The sequence below is a fragment of the Denticeps clupeoides genome, chromosome 8, assembly GCF_900700375.1.
Source record: "Denticeps clupeoides chromosome 8, fDenClu1.1, whole genome shotgun sequence".
In the NCBI taxonomy this organism is placed as follows: domain Eukaryota; kingdom Metazoa; phylum Chordata; class Actinopteri; order Clupeiformes; family Denticipitidae; genus Denticeps; species Denticeps clupeoides.
The window spans coordinates 16,066,138-16,082,897 of record NC_041714.1 but is presented as its reverse complement, the minus strand read 5'-3'; the positions used below and the strand labels follow the sequence as shown (position 1 = coordinate 16,082,897).

General features: G+C 43.8%; 1 protein-coding gene across 1 annotated transcript in view; it reads left to right on the top strand.

Moving 5' to 3' along the window:
- The window catches only part of atrnl1b (attractin-like 1b), a 78,613-nt gene extending 63,849 nt beyond the window's left edge, over window positions 1-14,764 (top strand). Inside the window, exons 27-29 of the mRNA XM_028988762.1 lie at window positions 905-1,012; window positions 7,918-8,032; window positions 12,945-14,764. Coding sequence (XP_028844595.1) covers window positions 905-1,012; window positions 7,918-8,032; window positions 12,945-13,069 — 348 coding nt within the window. The 3' untranslated portion in view covers window positions 13,070-14,764. The remainder of the gene's footprint in view (window positions 1-904; window positions 1,013-7,917; window positions 8,033-12,944) is intronic.
- The last annotated feature ends 1,996 nt before the right edge of the window (window positions 14,765-16,760 follow it).

The window sequence follows — 16,760 nt, the reverse complement described above, 5'->3', positions numbered from 1 at the left end:
ATTTTTGTTTTGTCCTACAAATATGAACATCTAACTGTTCTTCGGGCTTTAAAACATTTTAATGAAGCTTTGTCTTTGCATTTGAGTGGTTTTGACAGTCACTATAACACTGGTCATGACAGTTCCTACAGTTCCTAGGGGACACATTTCGTTGTGTCACCGTGTGCTGGGCTGCAGTGTTTCACAATGAGAATCACTTTCACGTTCATTGACCACAGGTGATGGTTTTATGTGTGTCATAAGCTGTGTGATTGATCTCTGTAGTTCTGACATAACAATCTGAAATGGCAGCAGTAAAATGTAGCTGGAACATCATTAAAAATCTCATGTTGCAGCGCAGCGTTGTGATTCGTCATTCATTCCAAACTCTGGTATAGAACAAGCTGACCCACAGTTAGTGTAGAAATGGAACACACTATAAACACACACACACACACTCGCACACACACTCGCAAGCACATGGTGCATTAACATGCTACTGATAAAGACACACAGGACTCCAGCGCGGCTCTCTCATTCTGCAGCGGTGAAACGTTATCAACGCTGTAGCCCTCAATGGCCGGGGAAAATTAAGCAGGATGCATAATTAATGAGCCAGCGGCGCTGGAATACTGATACCAGCACAATCAATCGCAGAGTAATTGCTTGTCATTCATGTTGCGAGAGAAATTTCTCTGCCTGACATCTGAGATGCTGACGTTTTGGGTTTTTTTTTTTTCTTCCCCTCCCACCTTTCACTTCAGATCTTGTAATCATGTGGAACGGACGAATTAATCTGCTCTTATTCATACGTGGAGGTCCCCTGTGGTCCGGTCCAGCTCCTGGGCTTGAGTGATCACCTGATTAACGCTCTTTCTCTTTTACTCTAGCGTTAAAGCTCTGTCTCTCTTGTCTCCTCATCTAGCAACTCATGCGGGAGCGGCAGCTCATGGCGAGTCGCCCGTTTGCATCTGTCGACGTGGTTCCGGAGAATGGGAGCGAGCACATGGACCAGCTGCATGGGGGCATGGAGGTGAGAGACACACACAAGCACACACATTGTGCAAACAGAGCTGGAGTTCAGCAGAACTTCACCATAGTTCTACCACCATTGCGTTTTCTCGCACAGCGAACGGGATGCGGTGTTACAGTTCGTCCTACAGACCTCACAGACCCTGCGAGGGACACTTTAGCAAGAGCCCCTCAGATCGCTGGTTCCACCGTGTCCTTGATGGTGGCAGTGCCATCGTTTCCAGGGGAACAAAGTGCAGAAGCGGCCGCCACATACACTTCTACAGCCCATAGAATCCATTGTTGGATTCTATGAGGGTTAAAAAATAACCTTAAATATGTGTTCCCTGTTTTGATAGTAATGTTCCCATCGTGGCCTTTCAAAACCTGGCTGGGATTCTGGGGTCTAGAAACAGAGATGCTGTAGATGTCTGTAATTTAGTCCTCACAGCCATCATGTGCCTGTCAATGTTGTTTATTTGACTTTTTTTTTTCCGACACGGGGTGGGGCTCGACTCCAGATGTCTGAGATGTGCCAACAGCTGAAGGTGAAAAACGAGACCCGTTCCCTCATCATAAAGGTTAATTAAACAGCATCTGGTGATGCATGTGCCGTCCTATTACCTAATGAGAGGAGAAGAACCCGCCCCCTCCCAAACAGGCCAGTTAGCAGCCATTAATTCTCCACCTGTCTGAGTGTCTGTATCAGTATCACTGCATACAGTTGGCTGAGAGGGGAGGACTGAAGTACCACACCCCTATTTTCAAAATGGCACTATCAGGATTTACATAAATAGCCAAGGAAGAGCCGCTTGAAGAAGAGAATCTAATTACCCGCTTTTGTTATTTCAGTCAACCAGAATTCAACTGTCATTCTGAGTGACTTAAAAGTGTGCTCGTCAATACATCACATGTACAAACATGTTCATGTAATAACCGAGGACCCCTTTGACCTTACCCAGCGTTCATCGCTGTGTTTATCGCCAGTTTGAGATAACTAAGTTGAGATAGGGAAGGCAGATGAAAAAAAAATGTCATGATTATGAGCATTGCGAACTTCATCTGCAAGTGTAGGGTAAGTATGCTCATGTAGTTCAAACACTTGTTATCTTCGACGATGAAAAGTTCTAGTGCTCTATTTTGTACCATTGTACCAGTCACATGATCTGTGACATCATTACTGCAGAGAATCCAGTATTGTTTTACTATTTTCAGTGATAAATATTAATATTGTGAAAACCCCATGACATCATTCAGAAAGCATGTTGCTTCTGGGGCAACTCAATATGTGCAGATCCAATGATGGCCCAGAAGTTCTTTTCATCTCATACCTTGTATGAGATGAATCTGTATTATTGTTATTGATGCTGTATTATTTTTATTGATGCTGAATATAAGCAAATACATATGCCAATTAGTGAGTTTTAATTAATGTTGTGGTGCTAAGGAAGGCAATTTAACTGATTTACTTCACTTCCTTTTTACATCATGTCAATTTATTCTTTCAATCATTTGGCCAACCACTTCCCCTAGCAGTGGAACACAAACTGCACAGTTATCTTCACACATGGGCAAACGTCCAACAGAGGCTCTGAGAAAAAACATCATCTCACAGCTTCTCACTCTGCAGACGGTTATTCTTCTGGACTTAAAATCTTGGTTCACTTCAATAAGACATGTTCACCCATATCTCATCAACTCACTTGTATCACTTTTTTATGCATGTATTTTGTGCTTTAACCAAACATCAGCCGCGCTGACATATAGAACAATGGAGAATTGGTCTACTGTCCTGGATGGATCCAAAACAAGGGGTTTCATTACTGTAATTACTGTAGTGTTACTGTAATATCACCTTCTGTGGGACAAATCCAACATTACTGGTTTACATCTTTAAAGCCAAATATTAGTTTAGGTTTAACAAAGAGTCTTATCATACACAATACATTTAAATATTACATTTTTCAAATACGAATCAATGATCTTTATTGAAAACTACATTAGTGAGGAATCTGCTGTGAAACTCCAGTTTCAGTACTGAGAATGGATTTTAAATGTTGACATGTCTTTTTTTGTCCAAATTGAGCTATGCATCTATTGGTCAAAATCAAATACATAAATGCTCTGTGCCTTTTTATAAAAGAAATGAAAAACAGGCAGATACGGGCAATGTTCTATATATTTGTCAATTACATGAAAACACTTAGTAATAAAAATATTACACTTAGTAATAAAAGACATAGCAAACAAATATTACCAACCTTTTGAACCTTTTAATACATTTAAACTTTGAGCACCAAAGTATACTTACCATTCCATTTTATTTATTTTTTGGTGGCATGCCACTGAAACCGTGTCTCCACTTCTCCCCGATGCTTCCTTGTTTTGGAAGCGAATTTTAGAATAAAAGTCTCGGCGTTTTGCGGCCCCTCAGTGGACATGCAGCCAGACTGTATTCTCGAGGGCCGGCGGTCAGCATATGGAGCTGCTAACAGACACAGAGCATGATGGATGAGTGCTGTCACTGGACAGTGGAGGGTGGACTCTCTGCACATGCTAATACCGCCATGTGTATGAGTGTATATACCAAGAAGTATTATATTTCAGTAAAGGTGAGAGCTACAATTTGCTTTTATATACAAAGAAAATCAATTTTGAATTTGGATAAAAGACAATTTATTTGGATTTGGCTTGTTGAGTTTATTTTTATAATGAAGGATTCAAAGGCTCAAATCTGTTAGATGGAGGTAGTTATATTTGTAATCCACTAAATTTATGACCTTTTGTGTGTGTGTGTGTGTGTGTGTGTGTGTACTAGTAATAACAAGACTATATTACCATGTGGTTGTCCTTTTTCTTTTATGTTCTGGGAAGTAGCTCTACATTTTTTTCTGCCAGAGCAGAGCAAGTGAAAGCATTCTAAATCGGCATTCCAGTAGACCTAATAATACGGAGATCACTGAAGGCCTCAGAAGTCGGGGGTTTGGAGGTGAATTTGGACTCTTTTCTACATCTCTTTTGTGTTTTATTCTTTGAATTTATCTCCTCCTTTTTGGTAAGATTAATCAATTAAACCAACAAGTTAATGAGAGACAGCTCATTCCCTGGGGAATTAGTCCAACCTGACTTATAACCCCAAATACATCATATATACAACAATGGCAGATAACGTGTTCATGATTGTGCTGCAGAACCCCATAAAGCACCACTTACAGGTGTGGAGGGGAGTTAAAAAAGCATTCAGGTCATTCTTTGCGTCTCAGATAATGCTCCAAACAGCATTATGTTTTAGGGAAAATGGTTTTTGTGTAGATTGGGCCTAAGAGTTATTTATCTGAGTAATTTTTTCCGAGGCTGGTGTTTTTTTATACGTTTAATGTGAGTTTGCACTGTTGTTGTGTTGGTTTACCATATAGAACAGCCTCTGCCTCCTATGAGTGGATCTATGACCCATTTAAAAAAATGGCCTGGTATAACCCAACCTTTACCAACATTGACAGACTTTTAAAAAAGTTGAAAATGGTGGTGGGCCACTGTTGCACTGATGAAAGTGCTGGTGCAGTTGGGAGTAAATTGACAGTAAATCTGTTCTATCTGACCGCTTTACAGCCTCTGGTGCGGCTGCAGAGCTCCGGGTATAAAGCCGACACTGTTGTCCCGTGAAAAGATCATTTTCAGCCAAGGCATCTGCTCCTTGGCCATTTTTGACCAGTGAAAGATTTTTTTATTGCTGCACTGATGGAGAAGTCTCACTCTTCTTAAGGATGGAAAAAAGTCGGTGGATTGAAGATTATTCCTTGAACAGTGTTTATGACAGTTCATGGCCACTGCATCAAGTGTCTGTAATGGTTACTGGGCAAAATCTCATTTTGGCGTTTGGTGCATTAGCCCCCACTTCACATCCCTAAATTTTATCTGTATTAATTTTCCATGTCATTTGAATGGCCGCTAAGTGGGCCACAGATGGACTGTGGCTAATCTGTCCGGAGGAGCATTAATGGGAATGAGACTGATATCTCTCCCAGCATGCAGCCGGAATCAATACGGGGGGCGGATGAGCGTGGCATGGGTCTGATCGTTTGGACAAACTGTGAAGAAAACGTAGACCATTGTCTGGAGACCCAGCCATGACCATATACCGGTGTGTTGTTATTTTAGCATTTTAAAACATTACAACTGGGTCCTTATGTAGTGTCCTCATGAAATACATGTATATTCACCCTTAATTACTGCTTTGCTCCACTGTAATTCAGTAAGCCTAAAAAACGTATATTGTTAATTTTCTTTCCATTTTCTGGATATATATAGTAGATAGGGATACGATAATATGATTACATTTTCACGCAGACGTCCTCATAGTAGTGGACTGTTCTTTCTTTCTCTTATTTCCGTGTTGTTAATAGGACAAGGTTTGAAAAGGGCCACAAATCTGATGAGTCTGATGTGTCTGAGTGTCAAGGTATTGAACTCGACTGTAGTGGTCCTGCAGTGTTGTGTGCGGAACATGCTTTAAATGCTGCCTTTTCAGCGCAGCTCATGTGTGTGCCTGCGCGATAACGGCGCCCGCAACCCTGTGAGACAGGAGCACCACACATCACACTCAACTCAGGCCGTGAAATTCTGCATTCTACATTCAGCTCCCACCCACCTGCAGTGAAGACATATATTTCCCTTTTAAATGTATTTAAAATAACAGCTTTGTGAGGCTGTTCTCATTCAAATGCTCTTTCATCTGGCAGAAATTGGACTTTGGAGTTTGAAAAAAAATGAAACCCGAAAATAGCCATTAAATGTGCAGTTGGACGTGTTCAGACAATGGTGCGGCCGGGGGTGCGCACTGTCTAAGTGCAGGCTGGGAAATGGAGATCTGCAGTAATTAACAGAGATATTTAGAGGAGCCGCATGTGAGAATTGTAGGTGTTCGGGGCAAATAATGAACTCCGCCATTTAGCAGGAAGAGAACGCACTTAGTGCCTGATTGAAAGGTCTGCAATGGAAGTGACAGCTGACGGGCGGAGCCGCACTGCTCACCTCCGTCCTCACAGTTTGAGCGCCTGTCGGGGTTGTGTGTGCGTGAAGAACACCAAGGGTAGGGACCACCAAGACAAATATCTGCCAGGTAGGCATACACCATACATGATTAAATTAAAATGGTGGATTGGTTGATTGGGTTTGGTTAGTGGGTGGGGTGGTTGATAGAATTGGTCGGTTGAATTTTTTGATTTGGCTGATTTAAATCAAGATGTCTATCGGAATTATTTTATTTATGTTACATTTCTCCATTTTAATTCCACAGTGGCTCTTATGCAGACTTCTAGTCGCTGATTTGTGTACACAATGAGTTTGAAACTGTGACAACATTTGTGATGCGTGCTGATGGTGCTGTGGGTACAGAGGAGACAGGATTGACAGATTGGGAAGTTTTGATAACATCTGTGTTTTGGTGCATTTTTGAGACAATCAAGCATCTGTCAGGACCGTGTTTACATTGGCCACAGTGAGCATTTAATGCAGATTTAATGTAGTTAAGATGCTTACCCATTGCTGCCCACTGCTCACTAAGGTGCTGGGCTAAAAACAGAGGGCACATTTCATTGTGTGCTGTGCTGCAGTGTTTCACAATGACAATCACTTCAGTTTTTATCCCAACAACTAGGCCCAGACACCAATTCAGTGTAATTCAGTATAATGTAGATACATTTTACATTTACAGCATTTATCAAACCGCCTTATCCAGAGTGACTTACAATCAGTTACAGGGACAGTCCCCCCCTGGAGCAACTTAGGGTTAAGTGTCTTGCTCAGGGACACAATGGTAGTAAGTGGGATTTGAACCTGGGTCTTCTGGTTCATAGGCGAGTATGTCACCCACTAGACTACTACCACCCCTACATTTTCACATTGTCTCTGCCCTGCTTATTAAGTAGATCGAGGTGGTAGGTCACCTGTTGCATAGTTTCCCGTGGTTCCAGTATGAGACGTTGTAGCTATGTAAATAAAGTGAATAGTGCAACCCTACCGTGAAGAGGAGAGATGGAGTGTGTTTCTGTCCACGGAGTGGTGAGGATGCCAAAATGAGTCAGCCAGACACCCCTGCCCCTCCGTCACTCAGAAACAATGGCCCTGAGCTGCTAAGTGCAGCTGAAAGTGGCTCCACTCTCCCCTCGGCAGACAGATATTGCAGCGATAACAGCCCGCGGCCGGACCCTGAGATGGACAGGGCTGTCAGCTCGGCCCGTAATTTGACCTTTAAGAGTGCCGCTGTTACGCCTGCGCCATCTCGCACTCTCCTGCACGGACACTTACACACTTTTGCACTGCGTGCCGAGGCGTGGGTGTTATGTTGTGTTTTTAATGGCCGAGGCTTGGGTGTCGGGTTCGTTTAATAGTCTTTGAGTCTATTAAAACACGGTAAACGTATGCCAGAGGTGAGCACCACATGTATTTAAAGCTAAAGTTGGGTGTTACACGGCAGGCTGCAGTTAAACTGACCAGGGCCTGTCTGATTGGCTGTCTGAGCTGCCGTTTGTACCTCCATAAGGTGTGTGTGTGTGTGTGTGTGTGTGTGTGTGTGTGTGAGAGACTGGCATCAGCCTTGTTGTGTTTGTGCCGTCATCAGCAGACTGACTCACGCTCGACGCCTGAGTCTTTATTCCTCTAGCGGAGACATATTCACCAAATTTCTGCAAAAATTTCATGTGACGCATGAAATTTCAGTGAAAGGGCATCTTGTTTACTGAAATAAATATTCAGTTTCAATGGATGAAAGAATATTTTAGTTATGGCTTTAAAATAGACATGACTGTTACGTGGCAGTGACCTGTTGATAACGCTAAAGAGTTTCAGCATCTTTTAATCCTGTCCGAAAAAAAAAGAACTTAAAAATGTATGTATTTAATGCCAACACTTTTCTGTCTCCCCGGACAGGGACCACCCAAACCCATTGCCATGGAGCCATGTTCAGGGGGTAAAGCCGCCGTGTTGACCGTGCTGATGTGTCTCCCCCGTGGACCTTCAGGATTCCCGCCTCCCGGCCAGTCAGGTACGGGTATACCTGCTCACAAGCACATTTATTACAATGTGGAAGGAGTCTCTGTCCTCTGTATGCTAAACCCCACCCCATTGCCCCTTGGGAGCCTGTAAAGATATACTTGTGACACACACACACGGAGACGCAAGCACATTTTCCCTCCACAGTTCTGTGTTTTGGGTCAATTTAGCTTTATTGCGTGGTGTGTTCAGATGTGGGCCTAAAGACTGTGCTAAAATCGCACTCGGCACATTTCATTAGTGGGAGGGGTCAAAAAATGTGCTCGTCCATCAGTGTTGCACTACAATCGAGTTAAATTGTGTCTAAAAATGGCTCAGAGTGGCCACTTCACAAAAGGCTCCTCTTTCCACAACAGCCCCGGAAACAACAGGCATATGTGGTGCATTGTGGTGCTTCAAGACATGGAGGAAAGGGTTCATTTAGCCCTTCATATGTCATTTTCATTTTATTGGTTGCTGTTCAAGTTCAGTTTATCTGTTAAGTATTATGTTTCCATTCCAAGCCTATAATTAAGTCATTGGATGATAAATATGTCAGGTAAAAAGCAACATAAGTGGGGAGCATTGAGGAATTCAGAACTTTCCGCTTGCCAGTTTTTATTATACCCCATGTCACTGTTCCTGCGGGGTAACGTCATTGCCACAGCCCACCCCCTCATATCTGTCCTGTGTAACAGTAGATGATAATTAAGGAAGTGGTGCAGGTCTATCGGTGGTCCGGCAGTCCCTGGCCAGTGGCGGAAACCCGTGTTCACCTATCATCTTACACCCGTCTCGCCATCTCCACGACTAATTACCACCCACGTAAATCGAGAGCGCATTAGCTCTTTTACCTCCACATCCTCGCTGTTGTGTGGACAGTGTTTTCTGTGTTTTCCCGAGAGTGCAGCCCTCCTCGGGCGAATGGGATCCGAGGAATCGATCAAGGCTGCGGTGTCGAGTTGCTCATCTGAGCTGGTGTCTGCAGTCGCCACTTTATTTTTAACCAGATCCTGTGTACTAATGACACATTGAACTAGGGTCCAACTAACACCGCTAAATTGGTCGCAATCACGTCTTTTAATGTGTCATCATCTCCTTGCAGTGCGCTGATTTGGGATGGACTCAATCAACCAAAAGCACAGGAGACCCACTCAATTTACTTTTACTTCACCTTAATAACATTTTTCATTCGTTCTTTGCGTCTCAGAATAGCATTTCAAGAGAAATGCAGAAATAAGTATAAGTAAATAATAATAATAAAAAAATTGCCGCCAAAATTAAAATACAATGAATTATTAAATTGACAACAATATGACCTGATACGGAGAGACATTAAAACATGCTCTTGAATCGTAATGTATTCAGTTTCTGATGATATGTGTACGGTTGTCTCTTTGTTCCAATGTGGAATTGGCTCCATGACCCGTGGATGTCAAAATCAGATGATGCTGAAATTAATCAGAACCAAGTAAATTAATGTAACATTTTGGCACAAATGACCCATTATAGCTGCAGATGCAGTAATTGTGTTTATTTCCACTTCAGATATGTATATGCGTTTCTAGGCGTGCCGTTATAGACTGTTCCCAGCCTGATCACCTTTTGCATGCATGTCAGTATTTATCTCAGGTCAGACTGCTTTGGTTTGTTGAGTGTACATTTGACAGGCGGACCTGTCTGAGGAACCTTGCTTGACGGTGTTCTCTTTAGAGAAGCTCACTGCACATGTTGCTCTCTCCCAGGTGGCTGGCCTGTCACACACCCCCCCCCCCCCCACACACACACACACACACACACAGAAAAAAAAATCATCTTTTTTCCCATTGCGTCTCAGGTAATAATTTACCCTCAGTTTGCGAAGCAGCAGTGCACAACAGCAATAACAACGGCGTAACAAGGAGCATAGAAAGGCATCCTTTATATCCGAATAGCGCTGCTTCCTGTCTCTTTCCCGCTGACTGCCAGGTGGGCTTTGGAGTGGCTCTCTGTGCCTGTTTGTGTCGTTGTGATGTCACAGTGAACGATCCGGCTGAGTGGCACATCAGAGGGAGCGAATCTTGTTGTTCTTCCGCGAGCAATCGCTCGGCATTGGGCATGTAGAGAGGAAGTCACTCTGGCATCTGTCTGCTGTCTTTCTCCGACACTTGAAAGCCTCCTCTCTCTTTCACTGCACCTTGTTTTTGCTTTACAGGAGGCTTGGGGGTAGCAGAGCAGGTGTAAATGTCTGCTGGGGTAACGCTATTTTACCCTCTTGTCAATGCTTCCATCTAGATTGTGTAGTTCTTGGTGCTAATTAATGTGTTGGAACCTTAACTGGGAACTTGTACCATTACTGATGTCTCCTCTGCCCCCTAGGCACACACAGATGTGCAATATTTTGTACAATATTTTGTTTAGTTTGTTTAATCTGCTTGTTTTTTTGGTCATATTTATGCAGAAATATAGAATGTTCTATGGATTGCACAATATTTCAAGTTCCATTGTAGCTTTTCAGTAACAGCAACTGAAGGGAGGGAATAATGGCTGTATTGTGGGAGGATCAGTCACGTATTTCGGTTGAGGTTGCAGATTTTAAGTAATTATAAAACCACAAACTAAAAAGTACAAAGTCAACATATAATTTCTCATCTAGTATTTAATTACTTGCTTAATTTCTTAATTTTCTTTATCGAATTTTTTGGGCCGATTATCATTTGCACTTTTACGGGTCCACACTGAGGGTCCCTCTGTACAGGACAGTCTCATTGTGAATTATCTCTTGAAGGGAAGTACATTGCACTACATGTATCAAAATCGGAATTCTAGGTTGAATCTATAGAACATGGCGCCCTATTGGCAGATTCTACTGCTGATTCTACTCAGCAGGACACTTTGTAAGCTGCACAAAAACGCCCCGTCCATCCTCGCCGGGTCACCCTGTCTGGCTGAGACATACTTATGGCTGTTATTGTTTTGTGGGTCAGACAGTCAGCACGACATTGGTCCTGTTTTTGAGGTTGAATAAAAGTTAAAAGGAATGTTTTTATTTGACGTTAATGAATGATGGGCTCTGCATAACATTCCGACTCTTAATCATCGGTCTGGATCCCCCCCGGATGTCCTTGGGACGGTCGAGGTCACAGTGGGCTTTTTACATCGGATGAAAGGCGTCGTGCTGTTCCTGGGTACGGCGACCTCGGGTTGAGTGTAGGCGGGTCTGGGTTGCATGTTAAAATGGCCGGCAGTCGCGCTGTTAACCTTGCAGCAGCGCCAGACGTCCCTGGATGAACGAGTCTGCCTGGCAGTGAGGGATTTCACGTAGATTGAGTTTTACCAAACAGGCCGCCAGAGCGTGGGCGTAGGAATGGGCGTATTTGTTTAGTGTTACTGAACGTTCTGCGGCACAGATAGGATATTTTCTTCGGTTGCCCTCGTGATTGATGAGTTCCAGCTTCAAGATTCGGACCAACTAAAACAGAGCAGAAACTCGTCAGCAACAATAGAACAAAGCAAACGGAGCACAGATGAGTCCAATCAATGCTGGCCAGCATCCAGCGCTTACGTAACCCCGCCTTTCCTGCCCTCTCCTGCCAGCCTATAGCACCGCCAGTTCTTGGCAAGCTGGCAGCATAATGGCACGCTCGCTCACATTAAAATACCCAGCGTCTAAAGTCCACTCATCTACTGTCCCTGTAACTACTGATTGTAAGTCGCTCTGGATAAGGGCGTCTGGTAAATGCTGTAAATGTAAATGTAAAACCATGTAGAATCATGCATTGCGGCCTGCGTGGTGCAGAAGAGGGCGATTCGTCAGGGTTAGGGTGTATTTACGCTGAAACTGTTGAGAGAGCATGGTGTGAGAATAATGTCTCCCTCCCTCTTCTACCTGAGCAGCAGGTAGAAGACTGGCAACTGGCAACATCATAATTGCAGGGCTGCTATGTTTACAGCTAATATATTTAATATTAACATATGAAATCAGTTACAGGAGTCCCCATTGTGCTTATCTATGTGAACACATTTATTTTAACATGAATAACATTTTGTTGGTGGACATGGTGCGTCCTGACTGCATAAATGCAACAAGTTTAATAATTATGCAGCATTGGGCAGCTTTGTGTGCGGGAAAGCTCCTCCCCCTTTTTTCTCGCATTCCCGTGCCACAGTCCCGCTGCTATAGAGTCCCTCATCCAGGAACAGTGCACGAGAATAATGGAGATTGGGCTTCTAAATCCCCGTGGCTCCCTCCCTCTGAATTGTGCCGGGAGTGTTGCAGCGTTCCCAAACTGGCACGACTGAATTCCTTGTGGTCTCAGTAATGAATTGTTCCCCTTGGATAATTGCATTGCCCGAGTAGCGGATGCGATGGAAGTGTGCCAAGACCCAAGTGAAGAAGTAAGAGTGTTTTTTATGGGTTTTTTTTCCGTTTCCATCCTCCATCGCTTATTCTCTGTTCTGTGGGAATGATTTGTGAGATGAATTGTGAGAAACGACTCTGTTGGGGGTGGCAGGCCGTTGGTCTTGCCGCAGGCCTTCCTGACAGCACGCTGGCATGGCGGCAAAGGCCCGAGGCCAGTGGGCAGGGAGCCGAGCTTCACGGCACCATCCCTTCTCCTCAGAGGGAGGGAGAGAGAGAGAGTTCCTACCCTCCAGCGGCTTCTGACTCAGCAATTATTAGACCTGAGGTGGAGGTCGCCTGCCAGTCTTCTTCCACATTCAGGTCCTCCTCATCAGCACGGCCCGTGTCTCTGAGCCAATCAACAGCTTATTTAGCATCTCCAAAAAACCACCACGAACAGTCTGGTTGTCGTCATTCCTGAGTCTGATTCCTCTTGCTCCTGTACTAATCTTCTTTAATGCGCCATGTAAAATGGAAGTCCGGTGCTTTAATCTGAAATCGGTATTGTTGATTTCTTGTTTTGACTCTTCCTCCTCTTCTGCAGGTATCGCCATCGCCAGCGCCTTGATCGACACGTCCCAGCAGAAAAGCCTGGAATTTAAAGAGAAGAGCCAGTGCTTGAAGAACCGCAAAGCTCTGCCTTCTGCCCACCAGGGCACCTGTGTCTGAGCCTGTGGCCCGTCCACCTCCACCCCCCACTGCAGGGGGCAGCTCTGTTTTACAGAAGGGAATGGCGGTTACCCACCACTGCTGCAGAAAGAGAAGAGCACCCCAGAGATGAGGATCGATTAGGAACCTGAACGTCTCCTGTCTTCTGCTGCTTTTCTCCGTCTTCATGCTACGTCTGCAGTGCTTCTGCTTGGTCCTTTGTTTGACTAAACCTACTCCTGGCCCACCACCTGGGTCGAGCAGACCCCAGATGCACCCCAACTCCTGAACCTCAGTGAATCTCCTCCCATCAAGCTTAAGCTCGTTCTTGGGGCATCTTTTCTCAGCAGCAGAACAGGGAACCGATGGAGGGGCAGCTTACTCAGCATTGCCCTCGCTGGGAATGTTCTCTCACCATATTGGTTTAACATGTTGTGGGTGACGAGCTTCAACACTTCTTCCTTTGCTTGCCACCTAGCTACTCTCTACATTTTTGTAGCAAGCTATGTAATCACTTGTAAATGTATTTCTATCCACTCATGTTGTTTTTCTTTTTTTTTATTTAAGTAAAATGAATAATTATGAGATAGCCTTCAGAGTGCTATCCTAACAATGTAAGCTAAATAATATGTTATGCTGCTGGTTGATTGTACAGGATATTTGGGATAAAACAAAAACATCCTGAATTGGACCAAATTATTCATGCCTGCATTAGATGATGTGGAAGTGGACCATGGATGAGAACACATCAGCAACACTGTCGGCCCGAATGACCGGACTGGGAACACCAGCTGGTTGCCAAGGAAACAGCTGATATGGTTCCAATGAGCACAACCTCATCGATCTGGCGGACTTTTACACCAATGATTTTAGGACCCTGGTGTTTAGTGCACCTCTTGTATAATATGATGTTAAATAATGTAACGGCCCCGCCCACCCTACCCTACCCCTTCATTGCGGTACAGATGTGTATAGAGATGTCTCGTACAATTTTTCTTTCTTTGTAGAACATTGGTAGCAATGAAATACGGGGATCTTCTCTCCACACCAGCTTTGGGAAACCAAAAGACACCCCCACTTCCCACCAGTGACAGCCTGGCACCCCACAAATTCAGTCTCTTGTACAGAATGTTCTAGATGTAGGTTCCACAAAACTGGACGTACTCACCTATTTCACCCTGGCACTGGAATGAAAGCTGGGAAGGGTCGGGTGTTCGTCATCTCCATGGCCACTCTGAGGATTATGGGACATGTACAGTGCCACCCATTGCCTTACCTATTCGTAAGACATGGACCTGAATGCGTAAAAATCAAATGTGAATTGCTCTATACAAGTAGTAACTTTTTCTTTCTATGCCTTTCTTTTTTTAAATGCAGTTTTTAATAGAAGACTACGAAGATGACTTATTTTAGAGCTTGTATTATATCTCTGAAGATGATGATGAAGTTGGTTATTATAAATGATGTCTTTTACTATGTTTGTGACTAAAGGAGAAAAAAGTTTTTATTGATGGATGGGTCCCTGTGTATGGTCGCTGTAACTGCATTTCATTGATAATCGGTCGGTTTGGTTCTATCGTTACAGTCTCACTACTCCGTAGTTGCTGCTGTGCACCGCCTTCCATGGAGAAGGTCCTGGGCATTGTAGGTTTTCTTCTTTTCCTGTAGTAATACTGTACATGTCATTTTGAACTTATTAAAGCCTGTTTACATATATGACTCTGGCTGATTTTTATACAACTTGTAATCTGCTTGGATTTCACCTAAAGGGGTTATCTTTACATGCCACGTCAGAAATGGGGGTTTGACTCAATGATGATGAGCATTCTGGGACCAGAAACTATAAATCCAGACCGGAGTTTAGACATCATCTACAGTCAGGCAGTAGCTGCATGGTTGGTAAACAAAAAACCCGGTCTGGATTATCAGTTGTTAGAATTCCATAATTTCTATGACTGAGTGTTATTATGTGAGGAACGCAGTTTAACATTTAAATATAGAAGCCCTCTTTTCGTTCTGCTTATGTTGAGAATGTTTTTTTATTATCACCAACACAATGTTCTGATTAGGTTGGATTTCTTTAAATCCGCATTCCCCCACTCATCACAGTTTTTAGGTTTGGTTTTGGGAGGATGTGGGCTGAGATCATGGATCACCGTGAACAAAGCAAGCACGGGTAGCAGATGGAAAGTGAAATTATTGTCATTGTGATGCACAGCACACGTTGCACACATAGAACCGTGTCCTCTGCTTTTAACCCATCACACCCAGGGGAGCAATGTGTCGGGACGGAACCTTCTCAGTGGCACCTTGGCGGTTCGGGACTCGGCCTCCACTACTCAGATGGAGGAGGTCCTTGAGGACCAGCTAACTTCACCACCAGATAACTGCTCTGAAAGGGTCACTGCTGAGTAAGATGATGTGAACCTCAGTCCAGAAGGACTGTAGACACCCGGAAGGGTCCAGTGCAAAGCTGTAAACATTTGGTTAAAAAAAAAAAAAAACACCTGCAGCTCTCTCGCCATCATTGCACTGCATGTTTCAGAGCTGCCCCTCCTTTTCTTTTGGCTGAAGGGTTCCTCTTAAGTGTGGTAGGGATGAAAAATAGAATAAAGAAATGCAGGGAGGTGAACTCCAAGGACAGTGTACAATGGCCCTTGTCATTAAAACGAATACTTGGCCCCTAACATTCTCATTAAAAACGAGATTATTAATTATGTTTAAGATTTTACCATTCATACACATTACAATAGTGGGCAGCATTTCTCCACAAGCTTGTCCACCCTTATTCCAACTCCCCACCACACAGAGTCACTGACATTTATGGTTCCATTCACTTACTTGTTAATAACTTGGTGGCAGTGGTTGGCCTAGTGGGTAAAGTACACGGACCCATAATAAGATGGCTGCCGGTTTGGATCCCCAAACACCACTGAGGTGCCAATGAGGTGCACGGCTGCCCACTGCTCCCTTGCGTGTGCGCCATGCGCTGCAGTGCTTCACAATGAAAGAGACTTCACTTTCATTTCACTTTTTCAGCATGGCCATCAGGAGGTTTTTGTGGTAGTGCTAGTTGTGATACATAGAAGTATTACAGGCCAGACTGTCCATGCTGCTAACATGTTTAGAATGCTATTTTTTTTAATTAATGCTATACCTTGCCATAAAAAGTAAAAGCTGTTAGGAAGAGGTATGGAAATAGACAAGGCCCAGGCAGGAGAAACTAGGAGTGAATACACTTTGTAAAAATCCAGAGAGTTACATACAAAAGTTAGGAAAGAAAATGCTGATTCACAAATTGGCATGGCATGATGTGGCACTTATATTTTTGGCCCTTATCCAGAGCAACTTACAATCAGTGTTTACAGGGACAGTCCCCCCAGGAGCAACTCAGGGTTAAGTGTCTTGCTCAGGGACACAATGGTAGTAAGTGGGGTTTGAACCTGGGTCTTCTGGTTCACAGGTGAGTGTGTTACCCACTAGGCTACTACCTCCCTAGTAGTATCACCATGAGGAAGGAAAGGTGAAAAGACTTTCTCCTAGTTCTCTACTCAAACATTTGTGACAAATTTTGATGCAGTGGCAAGCATGGGGAGGATCATCACTAGATAATGTCCCAGAATTCAGCCTCAATGTCAAACTCACCTTCTCTACACTGAAGTTATGATGAGCTAATAATATGGGCTGGAGTCATTTCTGGGACTGTCAGCTG